The 27526-nt window shown below is 31.6% G+C and overlaps 3 protein-coding genes across 7 annotated transcripts; 2 read left to right on the plus strand and 1 right to left on the minus strand.

The window, feature by feature from the left end:
• Positions 1-932: 932 nt before the first annotated feature.
• On the minus strand, positions 933-4351 carry LOC100777758 (acid phosphatase 1). Of its 3 annotated transcripts, XM_006576215.4 has the most exons (5): positions 4145-4326; positions 3985-4013; positions 2001-2456; positions 1665-1877; positions 933-1257 (listed from the first exon to the last, which is right to left on the minus strand). In XM_006576215.4, exons 3-5 carry the CDS (start codon positions 2417-2419, stop codon positions 1080-1082), a joined length of 810 nt encoding a protein of 269 aa, XP_006576278.1. In that variant the 5' UTR covers positions 2420-2456; positions 3985-4013; positions 4145-4326; the 3' UTR covers positions 933-1079. The 3 variants fall into 3 exon arrangements, with proteins under 3 accessions (XP_006576278.1, XP_003521996.1, XP_006576279.1); XM_003521948.5 differs by lacking the exon at positions 3985-4013 and having other exon boundaries at positions 4145-4351; XM_006576216.4 differs by lacking the exons at positions 3985-4013; positions 4145-4326 and adding an exon at positions 2956-3568.
• A 6565-nt stretch (positions 4352-10916) lies between these two features.
• LOC100805749 (mucin-5AC) lies at positions 10917-14630 on the plus strand. The gene is made up of 5 exons (XM_014773389.3): positions 10917-11395; positions 11524-11614; positions 12159-12276; positions 12824-13540; positions 13978-14630. The coding sequence occupies exons 1-5, from the start codon at positions 11287-11289 to the stop codon at positions 14365-14367; spliced, it is 1425 nt and encodes a 474-aa protein (XP_014628875.3). The 5' UTR covers positions 10917-11286; the 3' UTR covers positions 14368-14630.
• An 8796-nt stretch (positions 14631-23426) lies between these two features.
• LOC100527258 (uncharacterized) lies at positions 23427-26772 on the plus strand. 3 transcript variants are annotated; one of them, XM_006576133.3, is made up of 6 exons: positions 23427-23683; positions 24104-24172; positions 24339-24456; positions 25185-25304; positions 26026-26148; positions 26380-26772. In XM_006576133.3, exons 3-6 carry the CDS (start codon positions 24388-24390, stop codon positions 26527-26529), a joined length of 462 nt encoding a protein of 153 aa, XP_006576196.1. In that variant the 5' UTR covers positions 23427-23683; positions 24104-24172; positions 24339-24387; the 3' UTR covers positions 26530-26772. The 3 variants fall into 3 exon arrangements, with proteins under 3 accessions (XP_006576196.1, XP_006576197.1, NP_001237133.1); XM_006576134.4 differs by lacking the exon at positions 24339-24456 and having other exon boundaries at positions 23430-23630; NM_001250204.2 differs by lacking the exon at positions 24339-24456 and having other exon boundaries at positions 23486-23683; positions 26380-26660.
• Positions 26773-27526: the final 754 nt, after the last annotated feature.

Consider the following 27526-nt stretch of genomic DNA (forward strand, 5'->3'; position numbering starts at 1 on the left):
CCTTTCGCCTTCCTTCCACCTTCCTTTATATTGCTGTTGATCACAACAAAATCAATTCTATTATCATGGCTTCTTCTCATGATTCTTCCCAACAGATTCCTCATAATTTCCAACTCCCCTAATGGTTTCTCCTTGTCTCTGCCTAATTAACTCTTTCCTTTCCTTTCCTTCCCATGAATATAGACTGTTAGATTTACTAACATGCAGAGTGATCTAATGACAGACGGTTTCTTTTATTTCTTTCATTTTTGTTTCAAGAAAAAGGGTCAGCATTTAGCATTACTCTCTCCAGGCAGGGGAGGGAATTGACTATTGAGAAAGTAAGGAAGCGTTTCAAACTTCCATGTTCCAGAAAAGAAAAGAAAACATGCTTAAAATTGGCACAAGGTCTCCCAAATAACAGAAGCCATAGATCATATTGAAACTAAAGCAACAGTGTTTAGAGAAGTTCATAACTGGTATAACCAATTGCATTCCTATTTGGTTGGTTCATTAGAAGGAGCGACTGTTGACACTGGATTAATAGTGCTATCCATTGCATTAATTAGGATCTATTTTGGATAATTTTGGGATTGATCGTATTAGTATTTGTGATGGCAAGGCTTGGAATTGATGCTGTCACATATTTAGACAATCTGTAGACGTGTATATATATATATATATATATATATATATATATATATATATATATATATATATATATATATATATATATATATATATATATATATATATATATATATTATAGATTGTGGGCGACAGTTATCATCAAAATTTCCTTGTCATATGTTCTCACCTGTTTATTACAAAAATCTGATGTTCGTGTTAATATTAGCCGTCACTAAATGTTTTAAACTTCTTTAAAGACCTTCTAAGAACTTAATTATGTGTGTATTTGCTTAATTATAGACTTATAGTGTATGTCTGGAGTGTTTTTACCTTACTAATATCCCTCTCATCATATTGTATAAACTTGGTAGCAGCACCCAAAAGTAAATTATTGATGCCAAATTAATACATTTGAATGTTGGCTATTTTAATTTGCCACAAGTTCATAATACATGTAAACCATAATTAGATTAGGGAACAAAGTACATGGGATTAGGTAGCTTGAAAGTTCGGTTCCCTAAATAGTCTCCCTGAATATCACTCCACTGGTCTCCCACATTCCCCCATATCCTGTAACCTTGGTCTTGTAACTGCTTTCGTACATCGGATTTGTATTTCATTGCACTTTTCCCTTTATATGCTGAACTCCTGCAAATTTGATCCAGATAGTTCTATTAGTTTTAATATGCCTTCACTCTTCAATGGTTAAATTTTCATATCCACAGACGGATTAAAAGAGAAGTCATTTTAATATAGCTAGTAATTTTTATTTTTATTTTATGGAATAAGCCTTACATTTGATAATCAGTTCCTATTATATTTGAGAAATTAAAAGAGCCATTAAGTCAGTGAATATGTATTTTAGATTTTGTTTGATGCATTAATTTAATAGAAGTAAAATTCAAGTTGGTATTGGTAAATATTTGAGTTTCATTCTCCCATTTGTTCAATCTCTTTCTCAAATTAATTAATGAGATCTAAGTTAATTTTAACTAATAAAAAAGAATATATGAAAGAAGAGAGGTAGAATAGAACACTCAACTATGCCCACATACCTCAAAATAAGACGTTCATAGCCAATGAATCCTTGATTGTGCAAGTTGTTCCGGGTAACTTGACCAAGGGTCTCTTCATCTCTTCCGGTGAGTAAAAATACTTTGAATCCTTTATTTACTAATATGTTAAACAACCTTAGTACGGAAGGAATTGCAGGGCACCCTCCTTTCATGGCCCACGTCCTAAAGGCAAATGGGTCATACGGATCACACCTGCATATAGAATTTTTATTTACTACAAACAAAATTTTTCCTTTGTAATAGTAGATGTTAGATTAGAGGTCTAAGACTAATAAGAGAAAACACACACACACACACAAGTTAATATATGCATACCCATATTTCTTGCCTTTGTAATAATAGATGTTGGAGATGCAAGTGTCATCAACATCCAAAATCCAAGCATCCATGGCATCCCCAAGGAGAAAAGTTTGGTTGACATAAGCCAAGATTTCCTCCACAATCAAATCCAAGTCCCGGTCGTACTGGCCATTGATCATGTAAGTCTCAACATATCGGGAACACTGAGGTGGAACTGTTGGCCATGCAACCACATTGTTTGCCTCCACTGCCAATCTCCAACTCAAACAAAAGCTAATTGCACCCCCCTCATCACTAGAACCAGAGGACTCTTTACCCCTGCTGCTTTTATTGTTTTGACCTCTTGTTATGCTCATTGCCTTTGCCTTTGTCTTTGGTGCCAACAACAATAACACCAACACCAACATCTCTCCTACTAGTACTCTTTGCGCCATTCACCCTCACGCGTGCTTCTTCCTTCTTAATTTGTACCTATACCAAAATAAAAACATCAATAATGGCCAGAGAAGATATATTATTTTGATAATTAATGGCTTCACCAAACTACAACTGACTTTTATAGTAGCACATAATAATTTATTATTCAATTTTCAAAGTTTCTTGCTAATTGAAACCACATGACTATATATCTTGTTTCTATTAATTATTTATAATCTTGCATTCAATATATATATATATATTCCTCATGTATTTCCTCCTTTGAAGGTAAGCATGTTCAAAATATGATGAGACATTAAACATGAGTCTCTCTCTCAGTTGAGATTCAAACTTTAGTTCATCACGTTGTGAATGTTAGATCCAAAGTATTTAATATTTTTTTAATATTACATAAATCACACTAATTGTTTTATAATATTTTTTTCTTAATACAATAAGTATGAGTTTTACTTACATAAATAAATTTTTATGTATGACATTATTTTTCAGAAAGAGAATATATGCCATGTCAAGTCACCAAGCATTATCATACCTTTGAAGAAATAAAAATAGATTCTTTGATGTTGGGGACGGGGAATTTCACTAGCTATTGAACAGAGGTGTCAGTATTCCAACATTAAGTGAAGGGGAGAAGTGCAAGGTAATGCATGCATATTGCATATTGTCTTATAGATGCAATGACCCCTAATTTGGGGTTGTATACGTAGGACAAGTGCAAGGAACAACATCTTTTACTTTACATGGAAAAAAAAAATAATAGTACGGTAAAATATATTATTTGTTAATTAGACGGGGTAAGGTTATAAAAATAAAGTTTGGACTTTAGATGATGAAACTATACCCACGAATTTATGGGTGGTATATATGTCGCATCGCTAAACGTACGTGTGTCTGTCCAATGTACTATTTTTCTAAGTATTTTAATTGGAAGAACTTCAAATCATCAATCACGCATATTACATCAAAGAAATTTATACAATCTTCAAATTTACTTTTTTTTTTATATATATTTGGAATGAGAAGTTTTTATGGAAATATAGATAAAATAAGAAATGATCGATTATCATTTACAAAAATTAATTAGATGACACACATATAGAATAAGGTAAATATCTTATCCTACCATTGAAAAATTACACACAAACAATTAAAAGAATTATTTTTAAGTGTTTCTAACTACTGTTTTCAATTTCTGCATATAAATTTTACTAAATAAGGACTCATTATAATTAATTATAAGACGACTTATCATTATATGTGATAAAATTTATGGTTTTCTTTTCTGTCTAATATAATCACATATAGTTTACTCGTTATATATATATATATATTCATTAATATTATGCTTTACAGTTTACACACCCATGCCAATATAGTTATGCTGACAAGTAACAAGCATTGCTCTTACGATAACAGTTAAATAATTAAAACAAAAAATATTAAAAATAGAAAATTTATTGTGCTGTATGTTCTAATATAAATTTTCAATTTATTAATTCTTTAATTAGTAAAATCATAAACTGCTTTTTTTGGAACATGACAAAATAAAATTTATGCGTACCCATCTATCCTTCAACTTCAAGTTGGCAACTATCAAGATTCAAGAGAAGAGAAGAAAAAAGCAATAGATAATGTAATGTTAATTGCTTGAATAGGAACTAAAAAAAAACTAAACAGAGCTGAAAATAGAATGGATGTGCCTGGCGAAATATTAGCCGCACCTGCTTTAAAAGTAGCACTCAGCTAAAGGAGACACTGATGGAAGAAAAAAAAACTAATAAAGATTCTTGCAATTGCAAAGGATGGTTGACGATATATAGCACGTTATTCCCAGTTTGATACCAAATATAAACCTAGCTTGGCTATTTATAGAGAGAGGATACATAGCTAGGAAAAGGAACTATGCATGCATTGCATATGCAATAAGTTCACTAATTTATGTTTCCATAAATGACGTTTAAATTGCAATATGGAATGTTGATTGGGTGGGGTTGGCGTCAGAGAGCAAAAATAATGTTGAGTATGGTGGAGACCCAAAGGAAAAATGTGAGAGGTGAACATGCAGTGTTGGGTTCCTAGGACCCACCACCGTTGAGGAATGGAATGTGTTCCAAGGTTATTGTTATTGAGGATGCTGCCTAGAGTGGATATAGTGTCAGAAGCCACAAGGGAATGCATCATGCAATTCTAACCGATCCTGCCTCTTTCCCTCCTCTCTTGTCTGATCAATCATCATCTCATACACCCAAGGTACGTAGCTAGATTATTGAATTCATATCTTATAAGAAATAAATTTGAATTTTGTTGTTCAAGTTTTTGTATGTCATTCCTTTACCTGTTGATTTAAATGATATTAGCTAGATTTATTCTCTTAAATAAAATCTTAAATTTAAGTTTTATACATATAAAAAATATAATTAAAAAAAGAAAAATTCTTCAATAAAAATTATTAATCAACAAAGTCGATAAATAATCCATACAAATAATATTATATATATATATATAATTAACTGTGTTAGTAACCGGACATCTAACACATTTCTGTGTTATTAATACCTCTAGAAAATTCTATGGAAATTAAACTCTGCATAAGAATAATAGTTGACTAACATAAAAAAATCGAAAGAAAATAAGCTAGTGTTGACTGTTTGTTTTATCTTGATCAGCCAATACAAATGAATTTTCATGTGTTAAAGATTATTGACAAGAGATATTGTGAATCATGACCAAATCATATGTCATGCGTATATCCCAAATAGGTTTTAATAAATAAATACAAAAAGTCCTTTTCTTCTTTTGTGTGTCCTCTTCAACATCCAACTAAACTCGATATTGGAATATTAGTGCTCTATTTGGGAGCTTTGACATTGGTTTAAAATAAAATGGCCGAGATTTATATTGATAGTGGGCAACGGATTCACTCTATGCCAATGAGGGTGGAGAATATATATATAGAGGGATAAGACACCTAAGAAGTTCCTAAGAAAGGAAGTGTTTGACATTTCTACATGCTGTGTTGCACGATCTTCTTGGAGGCAATTCTTCTTTTATATGAGGTGTAAGCATATTACACTATAAGGTCAAAAGTAAGCAACCGTAGAAATAAAGGGCAAAAGTAAGCAGAACGTCGGTTTATGGGTATTTCATACAAGAATTATTTCAATTTATGAAAGTAATTTTATAAATGTTTTATTTTAATAAGTTTCATGATACAATTTATTAATTACAAGTTAATTTTCTTTTATAAATTTTATGTAAAATTTATAGTATAATTTTTTATATGATAGAGTGCATTGACTAAACACTTAGTTAAACACATTATTACCTAAACACACAAAAAATAATTTTGAATTTTCAGGTTTTGTAACCATAATGGCCAAGCAATAATTAAAATATTAATTAATATATTTAAATATAGGTTAATAAGTTATTTTTAGTTAAAAGCTTAAAGTTGTTAACTTATTAAACTAATTAGTTGTTAAATAGCATATATAATGAAATAAAAGACATATTATATATATATATATAAAATATTCTAGGAAAAAATATTTTTTATGTGATTATATATTTATTTTTTTATAAATTTTGACCTCTTATTGTTTTTTAAAGATTACATATTTAAAATAAAAAATACTGTATTAGTTAAAGTAAATATATTATAAAATTAAATACGAAATTTCATTACAATAAATGGTGCAATATATATATAATTACCTAAATTATAATTTTGATCCCCTAATTTTTTAAATTCATGATTTTGGTTTCATAATTTTTAATTATAACATTTGGTCCCCTTAATTTTAGAAATTAATGATTTTGATTATCTGATAGATTATTATTAAATAATATTATTAACAAATAATTACAATTAACTGTTAAGTTAATTATAAATTAATTAAAATTAATAATTATTAAAACATTATTAATAATTTTAATTCTTCACAACAATATTGATCTCCTCCTCTTCTTTTCCAATATTTCTTTCATCTCTACTACCGCACACAACTCCATACGTTAGGATTAATAGTTTTTTATGAAAGTTTTTAATGATTAATAATTTTTATTTAATTTATAATTAATTTAATTTCTAAATACAGTTATTATTTAATAATTTATTAGAGACTAAAATTAATACTTTATAAAATTAGAGGAAATAAATGTTATAATTAAAAATTAAAGAAACTAAAATTATAAATTTAGAAAATTAAAGAGTAGAAAATTACAATTTAACTTATATAATTCATGGGTCACTTAACAATTAACATAGGCAAAGACTTAGTAAGAGGCCACTATGTGGATATAGAATTAATTTATTCCATAGATGATCACTTTTAATTTTAAACGGAACTTGAACTTTCAAACGTTGTGATTCCCATTTTGTTATTTCGTAAGTCGTCCTCTCTCTCTCTCTCTCTCTCTCTCTCTCTCTCTCTCTCTCTCTCTCTCTCTCTATATATATATATATATATATATATATATATATATATATATATATATTATTTAAACTAATTTGACAATTAACTAACTTGGTGGAATTTTGGTCTAATTAAATTTTTAATTATATGATAGTTTTTTTAAATAAGATCATTTTAGAGTTATTTTCTTTTTTTCACTTGAATTTTTTATATTGATTATATGATTTATTTTATATTTATAATTTTCATTCCTTCCAATATCAACACCATTACTTAAATTTAATTTGATTTAAATTTTCAATTTGAACACATTATATCAAATTAAAGATATATATATATATATATATATATATATATATATATCTTATTTTATATAAATTAGATTTTAATATTATAACCTTACTTAATCTAAATTTGAATTTTCTAAATTTAAAGTTTAACATACCATATTAATAAAAAAAAATGTTACCTTAATTTAAATTTAAAATTTGATGGTATACACCAAAAAAATATTTAAAATCTGATTTTCAAAAAATAAATAACACAAAAGTAAAAAAAAAAAACCGTGATACTTAATATCATATACATGGAAATTAGACAAATTTACATTATACCAAGCCAACTTAACCCAACATCATGCATGCCTCATCATGGCTAATGTCTAAAACTAACTTGTTTCTATTTGAAACATAAAGTAACATATAAATTCTTTAACAGATCTAAAATTAAAGAATGTGAGACTTTAATTTTAAAATGAAATGGTTAGAATAGCACCTTCACTATCACATGTTAAACTATTGAGAAACGACAATCCTCACTTATGGTGTACGTGTTAGGTAAAAATGAGAAATAATATTGAAGAGAAATTTTGTATTTTTTTTATCCATAAATTTTACACTTTATTTTAATTTAAAAATTTCTATTTTATTTTCATCCTTATTATTTCTATCTTTTAAACCAAACACACTCTTATGATTGCCACAACTCACAAATCTCTTCCACAAGCTTCATTTTCCCTGGGCTTTGAGATGTTGAACATTTGCAAAATACATGTGAGTTCTACATTTGATAAAGCAAATAGTTTACATGAAGAAGGGTACATATGGTGAAAGAGCACATATGCTTTGTAGGTTGGGTTTTTTTGTTATAGGTTTGGTTTGCGTAATGAGAGGTGGGTGTGGGATGTTGGAGTCCACGCTTGGATTACAAGAGGCTTTGTTTTTTGCTGAACCTAATTTGACATCTCAGCCATCCATTTGAAAATTAGTGCTTCTAACAATTCAAAATATGTTTCCCAGTAAAAACAAGTGTGTATAAAATGACGTAAATATCATGATTTTAAAAAATTGAAATATAATATAAATAAGAGTATTTTTTGTCATTTGTACCAAAAAAACAACTCATTCTTTCTATCTTTTGTTCACATTTGGACGGAACGTAAAATACAGTGGGACCCATACTACATGCTTCTATCCTTCTTTGTCTATTGTTGTCACTTGCCAAACAATGGAACAAATGCAAATGTAGACGTTTTCTTTCTGTCTAGTATTTTCTCTCTCAATCCACCATCACCAAAGTAAACAAATCGTAAATTAAATAAAGATCAATATTAAAAATAAGTGATACTGATGAAATGTGTTTTCTTTACATAGCTGATGAAATGAAATGTGTTACACTCTATCTTTTGGTGTTTTTTTTGGGTGACCTGGATTATTTCCTGGTCACTAGTCAGGAGTTAGAGAATATGGAAATAACGGTATGTAAGTGCTAATTATTTCTTTTGTTTACCGTTGGCATATTTGATGTAACGATACTTTAATCAAATGGTCTTTAACCAGAGATCCTTTTTGTACATGAGATATTTGGGTACTACTGGTACCATATATATAATATACTGCTTTGCATTTAAAAAAAAATGATACTTTAATATAATGACCTTATTAGTCATTATTCATACCCGTTAGTTTTGTTTTCTTGGCAATAAAAGATACTCTTAAACCCTTGCCAACAGACTGATTTCCTTTGCACTACATAGAGAACAATAAAATGAGACTTGAGATACCACTAACATTTCTCCCCTTCTCAATATTTATATTTTGTGAAAGACTACAAAATCATGATTATTAGGAATCATGAATTATAAGAATCTATTTTTTTAGAATGAACAAAATTTATTTGATTGATCATTAAAATCTTATAATAAATTTTTTAAAAATCAAAGACTTACGTAATATTTTAATAGAGTAAAATGATATTTTAAAAAAATTTACACAATTAAGTAAGATACCATCTCTTTCATGAATTTTTTTTTTTGTGAAAAACTAATTAACACATATTTGGGAAACATCATGTTACTTTTTAAAAATTGATACCAAATACAGAAAAATTAAGTTTTTCAACCTATAATTCCTAAGAAAAAAAATTTCCCCCTATCAAACCTCTTGTAGAGTTCTTCGTGGCATTGATTGTGAGGCTCTAACATGTTTTGACCTCAAAGTGCATGGGTTCAAACATGCTTCTCTGAAACCCTTGGAAGACATAAATCGAATATCAGATTACACCGGAGTCCTATCGAAATTTGCTTTCCGGCAATAGTTATTGTCTCACGACACTATAGATTGATATTCATTAAAGAATTGACTCCTCCCAAGCAATATTATTTCATAAACATAAACTTGATGATTGAATTCCTAAGTACACATTTAAGGGACATGATTATTAATTAATCATATCACATTATGTTAATTTTTTTTATTAATTCAAATATAACCTAAATATTATTAAAAAAAAGGAAGTAGCATCATTTGATTCCTCAGTTCAAGTTTATTTACAAGTTTTATTTTTTTTTTAAAAAAATGCTTTTTTAACCTTTAAAAAATTATCAAAACACTTTTAATCTCAAAATATAAATTGGTTTAAACACGTGCTTAACCTGTTTCTTGAATGAATAATCATTAAAGTAATTTTTTGTTTGTCTAACTAAAACCAATTTTATGAGCATCATGTAATAATCTTGGAGTGGTTGAGAGGAGCTTAAGGTTGGGTAATCAATTAATAGCCAATCTTAAGGAATTGACATAACCCCAAATAATGATAATAACACAATGCCTTGGAAGTAGGTTAAAAGTCTCCTCTTCTCACGCTTTATTACCTTCACTTCACATAACCAAAGACTAGACTTAAAGAGTCCGCTCTCCAAGTATTGTTGGAAAAAGGTAATCTAAATGATCACATGCACAGCAGCACAAGTGGAATCATGTATAATGAGGTCACATTATGCATCGTAAGGCCACATGACACTTTTTAATTATTAATGTTAAAAATTATTAGAAACATAAATATTTTTAAATTTATTTTTTATTTAATGAATCTCTTTTTTTTAAAAAAAATTATCCAATGATATAAAACATGTTAAAAAGTGTTTTTGTTACTAGTAGTTTTTTTTATTTATTTTCTTTCTCCATTTGTAAAATTGCGTAGGCATGGAGGGGGGCTACTGGAACACGATGATTCTTGAGCAATCAATCACCATAGTAACCCACAAGCACAAGGGCCAAAACAAACTCCAAAAAGAACCCGTTCATGATATGATCCCATGTGCAATGGGGGCACATCTAAACCCCAATTTGTTTGTCTCAATTTCAAAGTTATCATAAATAGATGAAGTGAAAAGGATGAATCAAAGAAGTGGACACGTGGGCCAGTAGGAAGTTGCCGCATGGGAATGTCCATGATTTATAATTGAGCACATTATGTTTTTTTTTTTAAATACTCTTGCTTATTACCTATGAAGCACCAACACCGACACGGACACCGGACACGACACAGACACGTGAACACTTGTAATATCCAAAATATAGAACGTAGTATGGGTGTCGTGTCGGTGTCGGACTGACACGAACACGTGTCGGACACTGGACACGACAAGGGACTGGAGTGTCCGTGCTTCATAGCTTATTACTAATCTCGATCGAAATTTGACAGACTATTTTTTGTAAAAAAAATTTTAATTATTTTTTATTTATTTATAAGACTTAAACCAAGAGATTGTTTAAGGAAATTGTGTCTAGTAACCAATGAATTGTTGGTATAATTGAACACATTCTGACACCAGTCAATAGAAAAGAGAAACTAAACGTGAGGGACAAGCAGTGAGGTAGAATGAAGAATGTCATGAAACAAACAATGAAGCTAGAGCATCTACTGAATTGAACCCCCGACACTCTCGGTTTGTGTTTGTGTGTTGACGTACAAACAAGTGAATGGTTTTGCTTGCTTGCCACCTACAACACTGCAATGCATTCTCATTCTCCCACTCAAATTAATCCAAATTAAAGCACCTGAACTCATCATAGCTCATGTTCTCATACACTAATATAACAACACCACATGTGAGTTGGCCTTGAAGGGATGAATGCAAATAACAGCGTTGAGTTGTTGTTGGCATCATGAACAGCAGGAATGTGAATGTGAATCAGCATCATCACCGCAGAGGTCACAGCTTCAATGGCTTTGCCAACATCAATCCCATCTCCCACACAATTAATTCTTCCCATGGTCCTAACTAACTCCTTACCTTATTATATATTGCTAGCTAGCTATGCTCATTCACTCAACATTCTCTTCCATTGATTATATATTGCTAGCTAGATATGCTCATCATCACTACTGTTATTTCTGGATAGGGAAACTCTCGTTTGAATCAGCAAAACTGGCCACAAGTGGGATTGATGATCTATTGTCATCCACGGAAGGAGGAAAGCATGACTATGATTGGTAACATTGCATTTCTCTGTGACTTTTATCATATTAGTCCGTGCTAGTTTTTCTCCACTACATAATTTTCATTTCTGTGGGTAATTTGTAAACAAGGTTTGGGCTATATTATCATTGTACAAGATTAATACCAATGCCATTGTTCTTCCTTAAATTGGCCTACAAAACATTTAATAAGAGAGGACCGACCAACTAAAATCATATTCTCATGAAGTTTCATGTTAGACTCAGATTATTGTGAGTTGCAAGTTAATGTCATAGACCGATAATCAAAAGCAGACAAAAAACTCTTTTTTTTCTCAAAGCTTGATTCCCAAGTGCCCTGTACCTTGCTACCTGCATCAGTAAAAGAAACTAACACAATATATACAATTTACAGCACTTTTCATGTAAACTCATACATTTTTTCAGTGGTTGGCTTCATATTTCCTCAACTTTAAATAGTTCTATTTATTTATAAATAGTACCATCTTCCCAATGTTGGCACATGCATTTGTTAAATCTTCTCTACTCGATTTGTAACTATTGGCATTGTGTGCTCTAGGCTCCTTACTCCTCCGGGGACCCCTCATTTGCCATCATCTGAAGGTGAATCCCAACCAACTTTGGTGCCTCCAAGAAGCAATCTGGGTAGATTAATGTCAAACACTAATGTCTCAAGGGTATGCTCCTGTAATAAATTCTTATTCCGTAGGCATAACCATACTGATGCTCATAGTTTTGTTAGTGCTTAATTAATAAGATCAACCTCATCTTAAGCTTTGCAAGTGATTGCAATGACCAACCTTAACTGAAGAAGGGTTGGCTTTTGGGGGTTCAAGCTTCTCTTTTATGTTATCTTCTTTACATGCCTATGACAATGCACCGGTCCCTTTGAGTTACTTCAACTGCACTCCTATGTGCTAATCATCATATGTTTGTTTTCAACTCACCAAAATTGAATTCAAGCATACTCAATCACTCAAAAGAAGACTATGCATCATTTGTGGTAATTACTTGAGACTTGATTGGATAAACTTTTCAATAAGCATTTATAGGAGGTAAAAATAAGAAAGTGAAATGAATTAAGCTGGCCCTTCTGAATTTTATATCCACTTTGTTCTATAGCTTTGAAACACAAATTGGTATTCAAGTATTTTATGGACACACTAGAATAAGTCAGTTAGATGCTGTTATGTATAAATTCTTATTTCCATATATATCTTTCAGCTTTCAGTCTCACAATCCGAGAACAACAATCACTCTAGACCATCAAGAAGTGGTTCAGTGACTCGCAGTCCAAACAGATCCTCCTCCATCCTTAACACAAGGCCATCCTCCCCCATAACTCGCTCTCCGTCTGCAGCAAGGCCTTCCACTCCAACCTCTCGCACGACATCAACATCAACATCAACACCAACACCCCCCAGAGTACTACTACCACGCTCAATTCCAAGTCCAACCAACTCATCATCAATTGACATCAACAAAACTAGAACATCACAAGGCTCAAGGCCATCCCAGTCTGCCACTTCTCGGTCACCTTCGCGGCCCTCTACCCCCACTCGTCGCCATTCGCTGCGTCCCCTGCCAGTTGTCCCACCTGATTTCCCCCTTGAAACACCACCAAACCTCAGAACAACATTGCCTGCTGATAGACCTGTCTCCGCAGGCAGGTCTCGTCCCGGTGCTGTTGTTACTCTTCCTTCGAAGCCAAACTCAGAAATGCAAGCCCCAGTTAGCATGTCAAGGAGACAGCCATCTCCTATTGCCAATAGGGGGAGACTGTCAGAGTACACAGGAAAAGGCCGCGGCCATACCAATGCTGCTGATGCCTCTGAGGTAGTTGCTAGGAGATCTGTTAAGTGTTCAACTACTGCCTCAGAAAACAGTGGACTGGGAAGGACCATCTCAAAGAAATCATTGGATATGGCTATTAGACACATGGTAGGTCCATTTCTACAATTAGAATTTACACCTCAATTGTTTACTATGTTGTATCACAATTGACAATTCCAAATTTTTTTCATAATCCCACACATTACTTTATGGTGCCAGGACTAATCATGGTTTAAGGTTCTGTTTGGATAAAAATCTTAGTAAGTACTTGTGGAAGAAGAAAATGAGAAGATAAAATGAATTAAGTTTTTCTCATAAGTTAAAATCAAATTGTACACTTCAACTTTTATACAAGTTTTCTCCATTTAGCTTCTCCAAAAAGAGGATAAAAGTTGAAGTGCATCGTAAGAGCTTGGTTATTTAGAAGTTAATGCTAACACACCCCAAATGTTATACAATGATTAATCATTCTCCTAATGGTTCTATATATGAATTCTACTAGTTTTCTCTTACTTTGATCTTAACATCTATGTGCCTTGGAGCAGGATGTGAGGAACAGCTCAGGAACTCTTCGTTCAGTTCCAAACGCCAAACTCTATCCTCAGAGCATTCGAACTTCAACTCCCAAGACACACCACAGTCGAGGTTTGAGTGTTCCAGTGTCAATGAACAATATTAGCGGAAGCCTCCAAAGAAGAAATAATAATAATAATAATATGAAAAATGGAAGAGAGATAGATGAAAGGCAAAAGCAATACTTGGGAAAATTGAGTGAAGTATTGGATGTGTACGAGAGTTATCGTTATGATTCACTGTTGCTTAAAGAAGACTTAAACAACACAAACTGGCTGCGTAGTGTTGATGATAAATGTGATCAAGGACCCATCTTTGACAATGGATTTGAGTCCCTGCCTGAACCTTTTGGACTCTTTTAGCATTCTTAAGCTTCTTCTTAATTGCCACATTAATTTGTAATGTAATATTTACATTTTAATTATTGTTTCTCAAAGGTGGGGAAATGAAGATGCGTTATGTATAAAATGTATGGACTTAACTTGGATCTTACAAGTGAATAATACTATGCAAGAATTTAATGACACAGAAGGTGAATCTTTGATATGTATAAAATAGATCGTTTGTGTAGAATTTTCCCTTTTAATAAATGTATGTCCAAAGCATCTAGGTAAAGATGACAGAAGAGATATCCACTCTGCACTCTCCCTCCTTTCTGCTTTGTCATTCATAAAAGTTCTTACTATTTACTAAACTACTTGTCAAAATATTAAAGTTAAGAGGATATTTGAAACTCAAAAGCAAGTCTTATTATGTCTCTACTGACGTGAGTGGTGGTTTCTTGAGAAGGATAGTAGGCATATGAGTATTGAACAACGTCAACGTGTATCATTATTAAATTTGAGCATAAGTATAAATTGGTCCTTCAATTCAAGAATAAGGTTATGAAAGGATTTGATAGTAAGCTATAACTACCTAAATACTCCAATTCCTTTACTCCCTCTAGAAGTTTCCTCCTGTGCCTCTGATTGAAAGGAATTTGATGACCGAAGATTTTGGCACAAGTGATCTCTCATACCAATGGTTTTCAGTTTTCCCCTTCTACCAATATTTTCCCATAATTACACCTAGTGATCTCTCAAACAAGAAGCTTATTACCAGGCATAGGACAATAAATCAAATTGCTGTTTTTGGGGTGCTTTCATTTCTGAAGGCATTGTTATGTTAGAGAGCTTAATGTCTTCATAAAAAGAATTAGCGAACAAAATGTAACACCAAAAAGAAGGATGTGAATTTAGAGAGTGGAGAAAAATAACTAAACAATCATGTACTGTATAATATTTTGAAGCTTATCAAATGTACTTCTCTACATTATTACTATTATTATTACAATATTTGTAGTTCTTAATTTTTTTATAAAAGAAAATTTTGCTTTCAAAATAAAACAAATATTTTTATTTTTTTAATCAGTTTCCTATTGTATCTAACTTATATTTCGATTTGAAATGTTTATTTTTATATTAGGTGTTTCTATTAAATTTCAGCACATGTTTGGGCTTTTTTAATTTCATTGTTTTTTCGTTTTTAGTAGAATTGCTTAAATAGAATCCACAAATAACAAATTGACATAAGAATTAGGTTAAATTAATTTTTTTATTCAATTTAATCCATTAATTTATTTTAGATTTAATTTAATCCTCTAATTTATAAAAAAAAAATCGATTCAATTTATCTTACCATCTAAATTGGGATGGCTTCTAGCGTGAACGAACTTAACAAGTGGTCCATGAAACACCATTTTTTTTATGGCTACTAGATGAATCTAGTGCATACATTATTATAGTGGACTTTGAGTACCATATTATTTTTGGACCCTACCCCTCACCATCTACCACCCACTCTTAAAATGAAAAATAATTCAAGAAGCATTTAGCACAACATGCTAATATGTGAAGATCTAACAAAGGTATCCCATTAAAAGACTATTAGCATAACATCAGTGTTGTATGCGGTCTAATATTAGTTGGTTATCATGCTTTGAAGTGTATCTTCATAGACTATCCATAAGAAGTGAAGGGATACAAGCTATGGTGTTTGGAACCTGGACACAAGAAGTGCATCATCAACAAAGATGTAGTGTTTAATGAACTAAAATGACAAATTTAATTATGTCATTCAAGTTTGCTAGAAGTCAGAGTTCACAGGTTTAGGTGAAGTCTGAAAAGAGTGTGACTACTTAGACTTATGAGGAATTAATTGTGACAAGATACAAGTTTGTTCCTGCACCTGGACAAGCAAATGAAGAAGCAGCTCAAGATTATTGCTTGGCTAGAGACAGGGAAAGGAGGACAATCAAACCTCGTGAAAGATATGGTCATGCAGATCTGATCGCATATGCTTTAATAGCTGGAAAAAAGATTGAAGATCAGGAGGAACCTCAGTCCTATGATGATGCCATAAACAACAAGGATAATTCAAAATGGATTGAAGCTATGGAAGAAGAAATGACTTCTCTAGAAAAGAATCAAACCTAGATACTTGTGGATTGTCCTAAAGGGTAGTCAATTGTTGGATGCAGATGGCTATTCGAGAGGAAAGAAGGTGCTAAAGGAGTTCAAAGTGCAAGGTTCAAAGCTAGACTAGTAGCTCATGGGTTTACTCAAAAGGAAAAAGTAGATTTTGTAGAAATCTTTTCATCTCTGGTAAAGCATAATTCAATAAGAGTTCTTCTTGCTATGGTGGCTCATTTTCATATGGAGCTTGAGCAGATGGATGTCAAAACAACCTTTTTGCATGGAAAGCTGAATGAGACCATTTATATGAAGCAACCTACTGGTTTTTTCAAAAAGGGTGATGAACAAAAGATATGTTTGCTTAATTGGTCTTGATATGGTCTTAAACAAGCTCCTAGGATGTGGTATATGCACTTTGATGATTATGTGATTAAAGTTGGATTCTCTAGGAGTGCTTATGAATGTTGTGTGTATTGTAAATGTCACAAGAATGTGAAAACAATTTACTTGTTGCTTTATGTTGATGATATGCTACTGGCCAGCCAAAACATGACTGAAATTGCTAGAGTTAAAAGATTGTTGAATCTAGAGTCTGAGATGAAACATTTTGGACATGCTAAGAAGATGCTTGGTACAGAAATAACCAGGAATAGGAAGGAAAAAGTGTTGTACCTATCTCAGGTAGATTACCTCAAAAAGGTCTTGAAAAAATTTAATTTAAAAGGAGCAAAGTCAGTTACCACTCCCCTAGCACAACACTTTAAGTTGTCTAAGGAACAAGAACCAAATTGATGAAGATATAGCCTACATGTAAAAAGTGCCATATGCTAGTGTTGTTGGAAGTATCATGTACTCTATTGGTGTGTTGTAGGCCAGATCTGTCATACTCTGAGTGTAGTAAACAAATTTATGGCAAGTCCAAGCAAGAAGCATTGGGAGGATACTAAATGGGTTTTATGGTACATATCTAGGACCATTGATGTTGGATTGAAGTATACTAATCGAGGTGAAGTTCCTATTACTGAAGGGTATGTGGATTCTGATTTTGTTGGGAGCATTGATACAAGAAAGTCCATTACTGGCTATGCTTTCAAGGTGTTTGGAAACTTAGTCAGTTGGAGGGCTAATCTGCAATCAATAGTGACCTTATCCACTATTGAAGTTGAATACATAACAACTAGTGAAGTTGTAAAGGAAGCATTGTGGTTAAGAGGCTTGGTTTCATAACTACTCCAAGTGGAAGAGCTGAAAACCACTGCAATACATTGTGACACTCAAAGTGTAGTGAGTTTGAGCAAGAACCAAGTGTATCATGATAGAATAAAGTATGTGGATGTCAAGTATCACTTCTTTCGAGATATGATCTAGAGTGAAGATGTTGCTATTAAGAAGATATCTACAAATGAGAATGTTGCATACATGCTCACAAAGGCTTTACCTAATGAGAAGTTTAACTATTGTTTACAATTGTTGAATTATTGGTTCTAACTACGCATTATACCAGGGTGAAGATTGTTGTATGTGCTCTAATATTAGTTGGTTAGTTGGGGATTAGATGGTAGCCTTAGGTAGTTATTTTGCTGTTATTTTGTTAATAATAGAAGGCATACTATCACATGTATATAAGTATAAGTTCTCTTTTTTTGTTAATAAAATAAAAAAGCTCCACTTTGTTTCGATTTTTTTTTTCTGTTTTCACAACAAATTAATCTTATTCATTCATAACAATAGCAAAAAAGCTAGAAGAATTACTCAATCCCGAATGAACTCAACAGAAAATTGTTCTCACAAGAAGATTCTAGCACTACTTTCCAATTGAATCAAAGATTGAGAACACCACCAAAGCCTTTAGGCATCTTGGCTATTACCATATCCTTTTGAATTAACACCAAAGAACTTCTGAAGGTCTTTGGAGATAAATCCAGCATTCATAAGAAACATGAAATAAATTATATCTCCCTTCCGCCAATCCCACTAACACATATCCCTTCAATTGCCATTGCAGCTCCCCCAAAACTTAAATCTCTGCCAAACTCACTTCACCCATCACTCAAGAATTTGATGCATTTCACAGAGTTTGGGTTTCGATTTGAATTTGAGGATTGAGGGTGGGAAAGGAGAGTGGTGAAAGGTGTGGAAGATGGCGACAATGACTAGTACTTTGCGTTCGTCGAGAGGCTTGTATGATGGAGACAAAACAAAAAACACGTTGTTTGGGTACTGACGATTGGGATACACCGACAACAGAATCCATCCAACATGCTAGTGGTTTTAATAGAGAGAAAAGGAAGTGGGAAGAGGGGGTGTTGCGGTGTCGCCGGTCACGACGCAAGGTTTACCAGAGAAGGCGAGTTGTAGACAGAGAGAAGGAGGGTCCAGAGAAATAATATGGTTCCATGGATGCACCGTAATAATGTAGTCAAGAAACTAACCAAGCTGAAAATAAAAATGGTGTTCTGTGGAGGACCACTTGAGTGGTCTACGCTAGAAGCCATCTCTAAATTGAGTTAAAAATATTAAGAAATCACACTTAATAGTAATTTAAAGTCTCATTAAATGATTGTAAATCATCACAAAACATATATTTCTTAACATGATCAATTAAATTTGGAGAAAAATACTAAATTGAATCGATTTTAAAAATTAGAAAATTAAATTAAACATAAATAAAAAAAATAGAGAAAAAAAACTAATTTAACGAAAGAATTAAGAAAAAGGAATGAGGACAAGGTGTGAATAAGGAAAGAAGAAATGGATAAGGTTGTCATTTGATGTTGACGAGCGTTTGGTTTGGGAACGAACTAACAAACAAACAATGACTTGGGATTTGGGAAGATTAAGGAAGAGCTACCTTGGTATGAGAGATGAGATCTCTTGTTTATTGTTTTTTTGTTTTTTTTTCTATTATTGAATTTTTGTTTCATATTCCGGGGGTCTTTGCATTGCAGGTTCTATTCTGATTGAAGCATTAATTTCATCATATCGATGGCTTCAAAGAGAATCTTGAAAGTGCTCAAGGACTTGCAGAAAGATCCACCCACTTCTTGCAGCGCAGGTCTGCTCTTCCATCCTTTATTTAGTAATTATTAATTATGGTCTAAACATTCAAATATTGCTGTAAATGGTGTTTTCTTTTTTTGCAAAGTAATCATAGGAAGCTTGAGAAATTGTTTTAGATTTCCCTCAGTACAACTATCATTGTTATGTTACCCCTTTTATAAAGTCATTATGAGTGAGATTGAGCCAAATGCTCCTCTTTCTAAGGTGGATTGTGGTAATTGTGCGCATTCTTTTATTGAAATTTAAATGCTACGTGTTTGTTACATATGAAAATATCTATCTCAGCCTATGAAACATGGGAGCTCCTAAAGTCTTAAAGTCTTGTTGTATAGTGTACACGTATACTCGTGTGGTGGGCATGTAGTAGATACATGCCAAAATAACATTTGTTTTATGAGAACAAAACAAAACAAGAGTATCTAATTTGGGTATGTATCATGCCCGTACCTTATTAGCAGAAAGAGACTCATTCTTAAGAAAGACGAACATTTAGTTTTTAATTTTTATACATACAAATCTTTGTCTCCTCTCAAAAAAGAGTATGAGTTATAATGGGGGTGAGAGCAACATGTGAGATATTGGTGGTGGGAATGAACGTGATCCATTTGAGTGGGTTGACATTCTTGAATATGCTATTCTTTCTCTTGATGATAAACCAGATTTAGAGGTGGTTCTTTTCATTGACGATGGAAAAGGAAATGATGCTATTTTAACTGTTAAAATGTGATATCATAGTCATGTTTACAACATTTAGATATTCTAGTTTTCTATTATGTGATACTATTCTTTTTTTCATGCTGAAGTTAATCTCCTTTTATGTTATATATTATGCTTATTTGGGTTTGTTTATCATTTATACAATTTTTTCATGTTTATATAAAATTCTATTTTTAATGTATGTATTTTTTTTCTTAAAGTTTATATTATGTACCCGTATCCTAGATTTTTGAAAAATTTCTTACCTATATATATCCATGCAACGTAGGTCTCAGCAATGTGTTTTTTTTTATGAGAAAATTGGTTATAAGATAGTTACAACCTCTTGGTCTCAAAAATATATATATATATATATATATATATATATATATATATATATATATATATATATGTATATATATATATATATATATATATAACATGTTATATTATTTAAGAAAATTAGTTGATTATATTTAATTACATCAATTTTAATTAATTATTTTTTCTAATTTATTTTTTTATTGAAATTTGGTACCAAAGATAAGAAATAGTTATTGAAACTAACATTTCAATTAAATGAAAAGTATTTTAGAGATATTATCATTAAATAAAATAAAATAATTTTTTTTATATTTAATATTAAAAAATGTTTTTTTATATATTTGAGACTAGAGGAGTAATGTTCACAAAGTGTATTTATGCAAAAAGTTATAAAGCTGGATTATATATAAAGGTCATGTGAAAAGAGGAAGAACTATCAAACCTAAGAAAGGAGGTTATTATTCTAATATAAGTGAGAGGCATCATCAATTTAAATGTATGAGAATAACCACGTAATGAAGTTAAAGAATTCCTATCGTTGCCTCCTCTTTGTCTTCAGCATTTTCAAGTTTTTCATTCTCTTCCAAACTTATGTCCCATCAAATTTATTAATAATTATTCAATAAAAATATTATTTTATTTGACAAATCCAAAAATAATAACTTTACTTGGAAAAGATATTTAATTATTGTTTGACAACAACTAAATTTTTTTAATTGGTTCACAAATCACAATCATACTAGATTATAAGGATTCGTCAATGATGATAGTGAGAGAAGATATAGAGTGTGAATCTCTTTATTTTAAAAGAGGAGGCAGAAGAAGGTGAGGAAGAAGATGAGAAAGATGAAGGAAAAAAAAAATATAGTTTGTAACGCCTATATATATACCTATGGATTGACAATCTTGTAATAAATAATCTTTTGATTTATCGATAGAAATTGCTAAATTAATGAATACCTATACCTATTCTTCTCGTCTAAAGATATGCCTAAAATTCTATTATTCATAAATATATTAAATTAAAATCATTCAAGTTAAATAATATCAATATTAGAGTAAAAGATAATAAATAAAAATAAAATTATATTAGGTAAAAGCTTATGCGATTTTTTTGTCTGCAACGTTAATTTAATAATTCATTACTTATTAGGGGGCATACGTACGATGGGCTTATAGAAATATACTTTATAATTTGAACTAAGTTTTTTTTTTTTATCAGAATACTATTCTTAGTGTAATTTATCAGAATAATTTTAAATTTATTTTAATAAGTTTCATATTTAAATTATGACATAAACCATGTAATAAAAAATATTAAATGTTTAATTAATTATTTATCTAAATGTATCTTTAGTTCTCAAAAAAATCTAAATGTATCATTACATCACAATTAGATAGTTCTCATGCAAGGGAATTTTGACAAGGGTTGTGTGTTTGACTTGATTAAAATTAGATTTTGATAATGATTTTTTTCTTGGGTTCATATGGAAATCTTATTTTTTGGAACATTGTTCAAATGGAATTTGAGTTGGACGTACTAAGATTGTCTGGCCCATATAGGGTGTAGTGTTTTTTTAACAGCCAAAAAAGGATATAATATTAGAAATGACACCAAACCTGGCCACAACAGAATGCAGTATATGTGCTTTCTAGAATAACAAAAACTGATACATACAGAATCTGTTACGACCGGCACCTACAGAAAATAACTATGAGAACCCACTTCGTAAATCCCATCAAACCCAATGTAGGCAAAACAGAATTACAGCATATATAAATGAGTGCAGAACCATGCATCACAGCAATCACCAAAAGAGAACCTGAATATAAGTCTTCAAGACAGAATCCTTAGGCAAAGCAGTGGCTCCACATCCATTCAAAAAGGGTAAGTCATGTCTCTCAATATATGGATTGAACTAAGTTGCACTTCTTGAATAAAATTATTTGCTTATATCTCTTTCTCACAAGAGACATACCCTAGGTTGAAAAATTAAAACAAAATACTAGTTATATTTTTGTCTTACCCATCTAAACAATCCCACCCAGATTAGAGTATAAAAATTGAACATTACTCATCCTATAAATATGAATCAATATCATCTACTTTTTGGTACAATTTTTCTTCTATTTTTTTTTTATTTCAGAAATATCATCTATTTTAAAAGTATTATAGGAATCCCAATGTTGATTTATTTTAATATGTGATAATTGACAGTGAGAAAGGAAATATATGATTTATCTGAATGAGAAATTATTTTATACTTTCTTTTTCTTCTTTTAAACTTCTTCATCTTTTGAGACCTCCTATTTCCTATCCACTTATTAATGTGCTCAATCAACAAAGTTTAATACAATTGATAGATTATTAAATCATTTTTAAGCAGGTTAGTAGAAATATATTTCATGGATGGTACGTACATAAAAAATACTTTGTTGGGTGAAAAAATTCATTTTGATAAATTTCATGTCTCAAGAATTAATCTCAACACTTTCTATTATGATAATATTTTGCTTTTAGGAATAAAAAAAATAAGTGATAAAAATAAATGGTTATCTTATAGTCAATGAAGAAATGAAAAAAAATAAAAATGAAAGGACAATACTTATGAATAATTTTATAATGGATAACCTGGAAGACTTGGTAATCGGTCGTATTCAAAGGTCAAGGGTCAAATTTCAAGCACCGCATTCATATTTCAATTCATACCTTATTAGTGTTTTTTTTATTATTATTAGTTCTCTTAAAGCAACTGGCTTTAATTAATTAGCATTTCACACATGAGAAATGTGCAATTTAGTAATTTCGTAAAGTCATTGTTTGTTGTCTCAATTGATTATACGTTTCAATTATATCAATTCTTAAATAAGTAAATAAATAATCATGTCTGAAAATTTAATCGACTCCAGAATCGAATTCATTACTATACAACTTTTTGTGTTGGGAACGAAAAATACATTTATTTAATTCTGAAACGCTCTTTATCTTCTCTTCCTCCTCATAGGCCTTACTATGACCTCACTCACGCATTGAAGAAGGCAACGCTCCTTGCAGCTCAAATCTGCAAATTAGGCTTTTTTTCCCCCCAACAGTGGGTTTTGCTTTTCTCTGGAATTTTAAGTTTTGGGGTTTTCTTTCAATCAGGTTCCTAATCCAATTTCATAAATTATCCCTTTCATTTTGGTTAATCTTTCATGGGTTTTCCTTTTCTTGCTCGAAAGTTGGCAACTTTAATAAATTCCAGATATAGATATTGTGCTATTAGATGCAAGCAAATTTGTGTTCTCATCTCAGTAGCCAAAGCAATTTTTTTTTTCTTCTCATTTTTTCTGAACGAATGATGGGACCCCACTTGCATCATCATCAGCTTCGTTCTAGCTATTACTTTGCATTTTGGGAATACTTGAAAACAGTTTTAAGTAGGAAAATCATGTCTAAATAAGCATTGTGTAGTTTTCATGTTGTGTTCCTTCACTCTTCTATGTGATTGCCAAATTCCGTTGTTTATTCTCTCTGAGTTTTATGGATTTTGACACATTTGTTGGGCTGAAATTCTGCTTGCAGGGTTCAGTTTATTCAAGTTTTACAATTTCGCGGCTCTGAAACTATTAGATGGGGAATTGTTTGCGTAAGGTGAGAATATTTGGATACTTCAAATTAGAATCTTTATAGTTATTCTCATCAGAACTTGAAAGCCTAAAGCTTTCCTGCTAAACGTTATGTTAAACAGATGGCATACTCTTCCACTGTAGGTTATGATTTTGAATGTCTGTAACCTTTTTTTTCTCCCCTGTTATAGTTTATGAGGATAATAGTGTAAGGAAGCCCTGCTGTTGCAACCTGAACTGATGGTCTTTTGCTTGCAACATCTAGAACCTATACTTTTACATCTTCAGTTTGCCTTCCTGGACTGCATTGTAAGTAATCACTAGCAGATAGATTGTAAAAGAATATCAAAAAACTAGAAATGGAGAAATATACTAGGAAGATATCTAGATTATTGTTAGCACCCTCAATTGTAGTAAGATATTTAGATTTCTAACATTCCCTTTCATTTAAGAGCCAATTGGACTTTAAGTGTGGGCAATTCTTATACTGATGATATTCAACATTATGTAGAAGAATGGAGGTGACGAGGTTTGAACTTTTGTCCATTTGGTTATAAAGGCTCTAATACTATGCCAAAAACTGTTTGTCCTTAGAGCTTAAGCTATTAGGTAGAAGCCTATGAATGATTTTGTATTTCTAAAACGATTATGGTTTATTGGTATTGGAATATCATCAATCATTTCTATTTTGCAGTAATGTACTAATTGCTCTAATCTTGGTCTATTCAGTTGTGTTTACTAATAGCTTATCCTTAGCATTCTGGCTTGTTTCTTTCACTTTTTCCCGCTTTTCTCTATCGTTTGCTTTTCTTGAATTTCATGTTTTTAATGGTACTGAGGGCTCGTCTTTAACTTCATGATATCTAAGAATGCATTTTTTTTCTTCCTTATCCCTATCCATGTGAAAAACCCATTAAGGCAATAAAACAAACCTTGTGGCACCTCAATGCTTCTAAAACAATTTTGTAACGTATCAGTTCATATCTATCATTAATAATTCGATTGACTGGGAAGTTTCATGTTTCTAATGTTTGCAGGCTCAAGCGGATGATGATTCTGATCATAATGTGGAGTTTGCTTCTGGGAATGTGCAAGTTATTACTACCAAAGAATCTTGGGACCAAAAGTTGGAACAAGCGAGGAGGGACAGTAAAATTGTAAGTTTTGCTTCTTATTTAATTTGTTGCTCGATAATCTTAAAGGTTATCGGAAGGCCAGTTACCATTTTGTTTGTATTGTTTTGCTGGACCCTTATTAATTTACCATGCATGTATGTGGTTGGCAACATGAGTTAATCTGTGTTTCCAGTTCTTGACAGCAATTTCTATCTGCTAGCCTGGTCTGACAGAAGGCATATGATATAACATGGTATTCTCATAATTGGCATGGATAGATCCTATTATTTATTCTTAAACTTGTGAAAGGATATAATCTTATATTCTCAAAATTGGCATGAGGTGGTCCTATCATTTACACTTGAACTTTGTGAAGGACAATTTGACTTGTATCTTTGAACTTGATTATACTATGACTAGTACAGTAGTGTGGAATTTGTGACGATATTTTCTGAGGGCAGACTGTTCAAGGGCATGGTTTTAATTTTTTTTTATGTATGAACCCCATAGATTCTGTCCACATCATCATGCCTCCCAAACACATGATGTCTGTCCATTTCAGATCCCCCCACTTGGAAATTTTTCTCTCTACAGAAAATGCACATGGAGATATTGTTTGAGTTGACCCCTCCCATTCTGATAGAATATATGATAATTTAATTGCTTGAAGATTTTTCAGTATATCTTTTTTTACCCCCCTTTCCTGAGTGTACTGTATTTCCTTTGGGTGCAATAGTTAATTCTAAAGCTTCATGTTTAACAGGTTATTGCAAATTTCAGTGCCACATGGTGTGGTCCTTGTAAGATGATTGCACCATATTATTGCGAGTTGTCCGAGAAATACCCATCTATCATGTTCTTATTAGTCGATGTGGATGAACTAGCTGTAAGTAGCAAAGCTATTACTATTATTATTTATTTAAAGCTTAGTAAAAACATATTAATCAGTACTGCCCTTTATGTCGACGTGCACTGGGAAACAGAAATCTTTATTTGTAAATCCATAATCAAATGAAAGTTTCCTGGATGATCATGTAGTTTCTCCCTGGTGGATGTTATGGGGACTGAATCAATTGTCCTAATATGACATTAGTGAACATGGTTTTGTATGTTGCAGGACTTCAGCACTTTATGGGACATCAAAGCCACACCAACTTTCTTCTTTCTTAAAGATGGAAAAGAGGTTGACAAACTTGTAGGAGCCAACAAGCCAGAGCTGGAGAAGAAGATTGTTGTGATTAATGATGCAGTGCCTCATAAGCAATAGTGATCGTCGTTGTTGTTGTTGTTGTAGATCTATTCATAGAAGCTCTGCTCTTCTCTTCTCTTCTCTTCTCTCTTCATATGGCAGTGCGTATTCTGCATGTCTTTCAATACCGTGACATTGTCATTGTATTTCTTTTTTAATGTAAATATATGACGTTTCAAATGAATGTTTTGCATTCAAAATTTCAACATGTTGTCACTGTGGTATCTTTGAAATATAATGTATTGGTGTGCCTTATCCTTATTTGAGTCATTATTGTTATAAGAACCCCTTTCACAAATCACATTCCCCGTTCACTTTCCTTTTCCTTTTCCTAATTATTATTATTAGAACACTGCACAACACAACACAACACCGGTGCTCTCCATTAGCCGTATATAGAATTTGAGAACAGCTCTACATCTACCTCTTTCCCACGTTACTCAGTTTATCCTCCTCCTATTCAATTCTCTTGTTTCTCCCCCGCTCCAGCTCTCTCTGTTAATCTGTCTAGTTTGTCTGCTTTCCTTTTCATCCCTTCACATTTCTCTAATCCAAGGTTTGTGTTTTAAATTTGTGGAAATTTCTGAAAGTATCATTAGAAGTGATGTATGATGGATTTCACAAGTTTAACTTTTAAATGTTTTTCAAACTCTAATTCCATATTAAATTACACTACACTAAAATATATGTTTGGTTTCCTAACTTGTTTTTTTTCTTCTAAATTGATCCTCTATGTTTTGAATTTAAATAGTCACCTAAATAATTTTTTAGCAACAAGTTTATCCTTCTATTGGTTTTTTTCACGATCATGAAGAGGTTATAATCATTGATGAGATTAATATTAAAGAAATTCAGTTTTTCAATATCATTTAGGAAGAACTAAAATTAAAATTAACGGATAGATAAATGTGTCAATGCAGTCAAAACTAAAATTAATGGATAGGATAGATAAATGTGTTATTTAAAAAAAATCTATAAGGGGTCATTTTAAAAAAAAATTAAGATAAGAGACTAA

Source organism: Glycine max, chromosome 3, assembly GCF_000004515.6.
Source record: "Glycine max cultivar Williams 82 chromosome 3, Glycine_max_v4.0, whole genome shotgun sequence".
Lineage (NCBI taxonomy): Eukaryota > Viridiplantae > Streptophyta > Magnoliopsida > Fabales > Fabaceae > Glycine > Glycine max.

Coding starts and splice junctions, on each gene's coding strand:
- LOC100777758 (XM_003521948.5), bottom strand. CDS start 2,419: ATGGCGCAAAGAGTACTAGTAGGAGAGATGTTGGTGTTGGTGTTATTG. Junction 1,878..2,000: donor TACAAAGGCAAGAAATATGG/GTATGCATATAT, acceptor TTCTATATGCAG/GTGTGATCCGTATGACCCAT. Junction 1,258..1,664: donor TATGAACGTCTTATTTTGAG/GTATGTGGGCAT, acceptor TCAAATTTGCAG/GAGTTCAGCATATAAAGGGA.
- LOC100527258 (XM_006576133.3), top strand. CDS start 24,388: ATGGTCTTTTGCTTGCAACATCTAGAACCTATACTTTTACATCTTCAG. Junction 24,457..25,184: donor TTGCCTTCCTGGACTGCATT/GTAAGTAATCAC, acceptor TAATGTTTGCAG/GCTCAAGCGGATGATGATTC. Junction 25,305..26,025: donor CGAGGAGGGACAGTAAAATT/GTAAGTTTTGCT, acceptor CATGTTTAACAG/GTTATTGCAAATTTCAGTGC.
- LOC100805749 (XM_014773389.3), top strand. CDS start 11,287: ATGAACAGCAGGAATGTGAATGTGAATCAGCATCATCACCGCAGAGGT. Junction 11,615..12,158: donor GGAAAGCATGACTATGATTG/GTAACATTGCAT, acceptor TGTGTGCTCTAG/GCTCCTTACTCCTCCGGGGA. Junction 13,541..13,977: donor ATATGGCTATTAGACACATG/GTAGGTCCATTT, acceptor GCCTTGGAGCAG/GATGTGAGGAACAGCTCAGG.